The sequence below is a fragment of the Myodes glareolus genome, chromosome 4 (assembly GCF_982192425.1).
Source record: "Myodes glareolus chromosome 4, mMyoGla1.1, whole genome shotgun sequence".
Classification (NCBI taxonomy): domain Eukaryota; kingdom Metazoa; phylum Chordata; class Mammalia; order Rodentia; family Cricetidae; genus Myodes; species Myodes glareolus.
Window position 1 is genome coordinate 67733756 of NC_142029.1, and position 7519 is coordinate 67741274.

Below are 7519 nucleotides of genomic sequence, written 5' to 3' on the forward strand. Positions count from 1 at the left end.
ATGGCTACACCACCTTGCTTCTTGGAACCTTTGCTTGGAAAATCTTTGTTCAATCCTTTATTTACTCTGAGGTAATATCTGCCTTTGATGTTAAGATTAATTTCCTGTATGCAGCAGAAGGTGGATTTTGTTTTTGAGAGAATTTTGTTAGCCTCTGAGTTTTTATAGGGGACCTCTTTATTGAGTTCATTCATATTCAGAAAGACTAATGACAAATTATTGTAATTTCTTCTTTTATTGCTGGTGGTGGTGGTAATGTGTATGCATGTGTTTGTTTGCACGTGAGTGTTTCTTTTCTTTTAATTTTGCTGGTGTGAGATTATGTATTTCCTTTTTTCATGGGTGTACTTAGCCTCCTTAGGATGAAGTTTTCCTTTTATTTCTTCCTGTAGAGCTGGATTTGTTGATAGATACTGTTTAGCTGCATATAGTAGTGTGAGCTGGAATTTTATGTCAGAAAATCTTTATTTTCAACATTTTCTTTGCTATAGGTATCAGAATCTTATATCATATCTTCTATGTCTGACATTTTGAATTCCATTTCTTGCATTCTGTGGGTGATGCATGAGTCTATATTCTTACCTAAATTTTGCTTACCTAGATTTTTCTATCTATAGGATTCACTCAGTTTGCATTTTTATTGCTTCTATTTTATTTTTCAAATCTTGAACTGTTTTTTTTTTTCATTTCTTTTACTGTTTGTCTTTTTTTCTTGGCTTTGTAGGCTTTTCTTAAAGCATTTATTTATTCCTCCCCACTGTTTTCTGTGTTTTCTTGAATATCTTTAAGTGATTTAATAATTTCCTCTGATTATTTGCTTATATTTTGTTGATTTCCTTTAAAAAGTTATTCATTTTGTTGTTAAAGACGTCTGTCGTCTTCATTCAGTTGGTTTTGAGATTGTGTATATGTGACTGTCTGTGTACATGCTCACACACCCCTACGCATTCCTGAGTGCTTTGTCTGTTTTGAGTTATTCGGGGATTGCTGTATTAGGATAGCTGGGATCTGCTGGTGATATATTGCTGAAGCTGTTGTTGATTGAGTTCTCAAGCTGGCCTCTATTAATCTAGGTTTGTGATAACTACAGTTTTAGATGCTGATTTCTGAGTTTATCTTCTTGGAACAGTGTTTAATGACCCTTTGTTTCTCATTCCTCTCGTCTTCTGGACTGGGTATCCTGTGGTTCTGGTGACTGACAAGTTCTCTGCACCAATAGGGAACCTCAGTTGTGGTTTTGAAAGTCTGTGTAACCTCTTGTGTTTGTGGTGCAAGGACTGACTATAAGATTATGGGGTTCTGAGTACTCCTGAGGCCTCTGGTAGATAAGAGGATTTCAGGGTTCTTGGTACCAGATAAGCCTCTGAGGTTCCAGGTACCTCTATAGTCTTTGGTAGGGTCTTCTACCAGAGTTGTGGGCTAGAATATGGTGACAAGGAAAAGTAATTAATGTTTGGGGAATGCTGGGAAATCTCTGATGTGTGTTGGCATGTTGTGGGCTGATTTTCCTTGGGGTACCTGCTACTGGTATTGCTTGTGGTAGAGCAGAGATCTACTTCTGGTGGTATAGGCTGGGATGTGGATAGTGCAACCATCATTTTGATGAGTAAGATTTACTGTCAGCTTTTAGATTTAGAATACAAATGGAAATACACATTCATCAGTGTCTTTACTCATGTTTATTAAAAGTTGTAAAGAGAAAAAACACTCTTAATATGCTGAATGTGAATAGGTGATATAGGAAGTCCTTCTGTTTATGTGTCTCTTTTATTGGTTAACGAATAAAGAAGCTGGTTTTGGCCAATGACTTAGCAGAGTATAGCCAGGCCGGAAGATATAGATAGATAGATAGATAGATAGATAGATAGATAGATAGATAGATGGATGGATGGATGGATGGATGGATGGATGGATGGATGGACGGATGGACGGACGGACGGACGGACGGACGGACGGACGGACGGACGGACGGACGGATAGACAGACAGACAGACAGACAGACAGACAGATAGGTAGATAAAGGGAGGGAGGGAGGGAGGGAGGGAGGGAGGGAGGGAGGGAGGGAGGGAGGGAGGGAGCGAGCAGGCTCAAAAGAGATGACATGGAGCCGCCAGAGGGGAAAGACATGAGTTGCCAGCTGGAATCTTGCTGGGTGACCATGAGACTCATTGTAAACTATAAAATAAAGGAAATAGGTTAATTCTTGATATAAGAGGTAGCTAGCAATACGCTTAAGCTATTGACCAAACAGTAGCAAATAGTACAGTTTCTGTGTGTTTATTATGGGTCCAGGCAGGACAGAACCTCTTAATATAAAAGCAAGGATCCCATCTAGGCCAACACACCAAATTAGAACGAGAAACAAATAAAAAACAATAACAACAAAAACACACCCTTGAAATTTTAACTTAACACAGTTGAGTTGAATTATTTAACTTAATTCAGTTGAGATGAATTCAAGAATATCAAAGACACCAAATCTGGAAACGATGTGGGAAAAAGGAAACCCTCATTCACTGTTGATGGATTTGCCAACTGGTGAACCACACTGGAAGTAGGTGTGATGAATTCTAAATAGAAAATTAGTAAATAAATAAGTCATTTGACATTTAACCTGCAATATCACCCACTGATCAAAGGATTCAACATTCTAAACCATAGATTACTGTTCACACATGTTCAATTCAGCTCTACTCACAATACCTTGGAAATGTAAATGGCCTTCAACTGATAAATTGATAATGAAAACATAGTACATATACACAGTGGAATTCTATTTATTTGTTAATAAAATTTTAATATTTACTTGTAAATAGATGAACCAGAAACTATTGAGTGAGGTAACTTTGAACCAGAAAAACAAACATCACATGATCTCTCTTACAGGGCAGACATAGATCCAAAAATTTGGTGCGAGCATATAATCTAGAATGACTGCAGAAACCAGAATAATAATAATAAAAAAAAACGGATGATGGGGTGGGCATCAACTCAAGACAGGAGAATAACAGGCTACAGATGCTACAAAGAGTAAATAGAGAAAAAAAATGTAATATTTGTTTTGGAAGGGAGGAAAGAAAGCAATGTAGAAAGAGAAATAGCAAAGATCAATAAATATCAAAAAGTGCTTGAAAAATTCATGCAAAATTACATTAGTTTATGTTTATCTAAAATTACACACTCACTCAAAAACACATGCACGCCCCTCTGAGAACATTATAAGCTCTTGTTGTTGACCTTAATTGCCTCACAGAAGTCTAAGGTAAGTCTCTATTGCTGAAGACACTCAGGATTCTGACACAGGACTTGAACTTGGATGAGAGCTCTATTGGGCCTAGAACCTTACTCCATGAGGACCAGCTGGTCACAATTATCAAAGTGTCCTAGCAAATGAATAATAATTCTTGCAACTAGAATAAAATAAATCATATCAATTCAAATGTGCATTTGTGGATAACTTTTATCTAATAAATAACCCTCACATTACTTCTGAACAATGAATTTTTTTGAAGTATTTTCTTCAAGGCAACACTAACATCCTTATTTCTCAGGCTGTAGATCAATGGGTTCAGCATGGGAACAACAGTAGTATAAAACACAGATGACACTTTCCCTTGGTCCAATGAATTCACTGATGATGGCTGTAAGTACATGAATGCAGCAGAACCAAAGTAGACAGCAACAGCAGAGATGTGGGAACTGCAGGTGCTGAAGGCTTTGGACCTGCCTTCTGTGGATTTAATCCTGAGGATGCTGGCAATAATGGAGATGTAGGAAGTAATAATGGTGAGAATTGGCACAAAAATGTTAAAAGTACCAAAAATTAGAATCAACAATTCATTGATATAGGTATTAGAGCAAGAAAGCTTCAAGAGGGGAAGAAAATCACAGAAATAGTGATTGATCATATCTAATTTGCAAAACCAAATTCTTATCATGAAGCCAGTGAGAACTGATGCACTGAGCACACTAAAAATATACACTCCTAAAATCAGGGAAGTAGTAATCTGATAGGACATGGTTACATTGTAAAGCAAGGGACTACAGATGGCCACATAGCGGTCATATGCCATTACACCTAATGTGTGACACTCTGCAACGCCAAAGATGCTAAAGAAATAGAGCTGAGTTATGGATCCAGGGAAGGAAATGAGGTTCTTCTCTGTTAAAAAGTTCACCAGCATTTTAGGAGTAACAATAGTAGACTGACAGAAGTCAATGAAGGACAGACTGCTGAGGAAATAGTACATGGGGTTGTGCAGGTGGGAAGTGAGCACAATCAGTGTGATCATGCCCAGATTTCCTGCGACAGTGACCACATAGATTCCAGTGAAGAGGAGGAAGAGGGGCATCTGAAGTTCTGGTTTCTCTGAGAGCCCAGCCAAGAAGAACTCAGTTACTGTGCAATGATTTCCTGCTGCCATGTTCTTCACCCAAATCCTGAAAAAGTAAAAGAATTGCTTGAACCAGGTCATGGTAGCTTAAGTTTTTAAACCTAGTATTAAGTAGACAGAAGCAGGCCAACTTCCTTGAGTTCAAGTCCAGCCTGTTCAAAAGAGCTAGTTATAGGAGAGGCAAGGCTGCACAAAGTAATAATGTCCAAAATAACACAGGAATATACATATATGTATATATACATATATATATACGTGAGTGTGTTTATGTGCACATATATGTATATATTTGGTGTGTGTATAGAGAAATTGAAGTTTTCATAGTGACTTTATTATGCTTTTCCATGTACATAATGTCCACATATAAATTATTTCTGCCTAAGTACGTTTTTGCTCTCTATATAATTATCTTAATGCATCATTTAGCTCTTTATCTTTTAATATTAATTATAGCATTATCTTTTAAAAATTAAGAATATCTTTCATATAAAGTATTATCACTATGTTCAAATCTTGATAATATTGCAATTTCTAATTAATGTCTAATAACTGAGAATTAGAGTGAGCATCAGAGAGGAAAAGTGACAGACACTCTTGAGGAAGCAAAGTTTCCTAAAGACAGTGAATTATTATCCAAAATCTAATTTCATCAGAGGATAGGTGGGGATCTTTTTCAAAAATCTCCATTGTTTTTTAATTTTTAAGATACTTAAAGTATGTAAATTTCCAAATGTGAAAATGAAATGACATCCTGAGCAACTGTTACATGAGGTACTAGATGCATGGTGCTCCTAGGATTATGTACTAGATTCAAGGTGTTCCATAAGGAAGAAGTTTCTGTTTGTGATCCAGTTCTTGAAAATGACAGAATCAGACCGCAGTGGTTAAATAGTGAGGCCATAGAGACAAAGTGTTTATACTCACTCCTAGTCAATTAATGCCATGCTTGTCTAGCACAATGTTTTATTTTTATTACTTTACATGTAAAGAAATGAGTATTACTGTCATCTTATCACCAAACAATCTGCACTATTATTTTTGTGTTATTATATCATAATGGCATTTTCTCCAGTGAAATTATACTCATTAAAATGAGAGAAACAGTTTCAGTTCAGTTTGTATTTTTCCCTTTGTTTTTGTGAACTAAGAAAGTCTGCGAAGCAGAAATATACTTCAAGGTAAAAGAACAATAACTTTCCTCTAACCTAAAGTACTGTGAGCAAATTGTCACTGTTTCCACAAAATGAATCTCAAATTGAATTAAAGTTTAGTTAAAGGGTCAAAAATTGAAATGTGTTTAAGATGTAAACATTTAATTATTGAATAGATAACAACATAAATCTCAAAAAAGTACACAGGTTGATATAGACAGAGTGAGAGAGAAATTCTTGAAGAAAATTTTGAGAAAATTCTCGGCAGCCCTAGAAGACTTCAAATTCAACATTCCTTAGAACCTCACAAGCAAATAAAAAAAACATAAGATATACAATGACACTAATCATAAAATGGGAGGGACCAGAAAGACAACAATAAGAAGAAAATCTATGAAAACCTTTCTTGTTGTAATGATCCAGCAAAATTACAATTTCACAGCAGCAGTGACTGCCTCCATGTCCCACATAGACTAAGCCTGTAATTAGTTCCTCACAAATTAGGGTGGGGTGGGAGGATCTGACACATCCCCTCCCACTGGTCTTTGCTTTGGGTTACTCACAGTTTCTAAAATGAGGCAAACATTGTCTTTAGGTGTGTGTGTGTGTGTGTGTGTGTGTGTGTGTGTGTCTGTGTGTGAGATTTTTTTTTAGCAGTGATTAGTCTTTTTATATCTGCAAACTATGATTTTTTTAAGATTTTACATTCTGGAATGTTTCCAATTTTATTAATCAACAAATAATTTGCATATTTATGCTGATTTTGGAAGTTCTACTTATGTATTTTATTTGTTTTATCATTTTTTTATTTTTTGATATGGTTTTGTGCTCTTTACCACTTTTTTTTTGTTTGATACAAGACTCACTCTGTAGCCCACGCTAGTCTAGAACACAGAATCCTCTTGCATACTCACTCTGACTGCTCAGATATTAGGACTGTGCCCAAACATCTTGTGCTACTTAATTTTTAAGTAAAACTTCAGCCAGTACTTCAAATTTTATTCACTTTTGCATTTTCATTTATATAAATGACTCATCAACTCTATTTTAATATTTCTCACAGTAATTTATATGTTAAAGTTATCATAATGATCCATTGAAAATATTTCATATGTTTTTCATCATTACATAGATGTTGTAACTTGACAAGTTTTATGTTTTATGTAAGGTTTTCTTATCTAGAAATGTGTCATGCTTTCATCATATGTATTGAATATACTCTGAAATTAAAAAGTAGGATATTTCAGGGATTATTTTCAAAGTTTGTTTCTAAATTTTTTATTTGTTTATCAAGAATTTCCTATAATACGTTTAGATCATTGACAGTCCCTCTCTGAAATCATCAAAGATCCAGTCCTTTTTATGTCTTCTTTTACCCATAATGCTCAGTTTGTGATGCCCAGGATTGTTCGAAATGTGTTGTTACACAGGTGTATGGTTGACTTACCAGGGGCAACATTTTTCAAAAAGAATGTGTCTCCCTCTATGAGCAGCCATCAATTGACAGTGACTTCTCAGCTAAAGGATGAATTTCACAACCACCTAAAGAGATTTGGTCGTATTGAGCTTGCCCAGACTTGTGTATGTTATGGCAGCACTATGCATTCATATTTGCACCTATCTTATTGTGTCTGGAGGACATTGATCCTTTATATTCATCCATCATCTTAGGTAAATAGATTCCCTCTTTTCGAGTAGTTAGTCAGAATGGTACCACCAACCTTAAGAAAAGTCACAGGTACTTCTCAATGAATTGGTTACACTCTAGAGCTCAATGGGAAAACTTTGTTGCTGAAGGAACCCTGTACTTGGCCACAGAGCATAGTGATATCAGGATGGTACTGACCTGGGAGTTTCATTCCTAAATGCTAGCATTCATAGTGCTGGAAGCTACTTTGGACACTATTGGAGAAGAAAAACACTCAACAATTCCAACCAGCTGAGAACCCGGTGAGCCATAATAACTTCCGACCT

The 7519-nt window shown here is 35.9% G+C and overlaps 1 protein-coding gene across 1 annotated transcript; it reads right to left on the minus strand.

Annotated features, from left to right (window-relative positions):
• Positions 1–3464: 3464 nt before the first annotated feature.
• LOC148122318 (olfactory receptor 8G18-like) lies at positions 3465–4427 on the minus strand. The gene has a single exon (XM_087905061.1). It carries the CDS (start codon positions 4422–4424, stop codon positions 3465–3467), a length of 960 nt encoding a protein of 319 aa, XP_087761187.1. The 5' UTR covers positions 4425–4427.
• Between the last annotated feature and the right edge of the window lie 3092 nt (positions 4428–7519).

Coding starts and splice junctions, on each gene's coding strand:
- LOC148122318 (XM_087905061.1), bottom strand. CDS start 4,424: ATGGCAGCAGGAAATCATTGCACAGTAACTGAGTTCTTCTTGGCTGGG.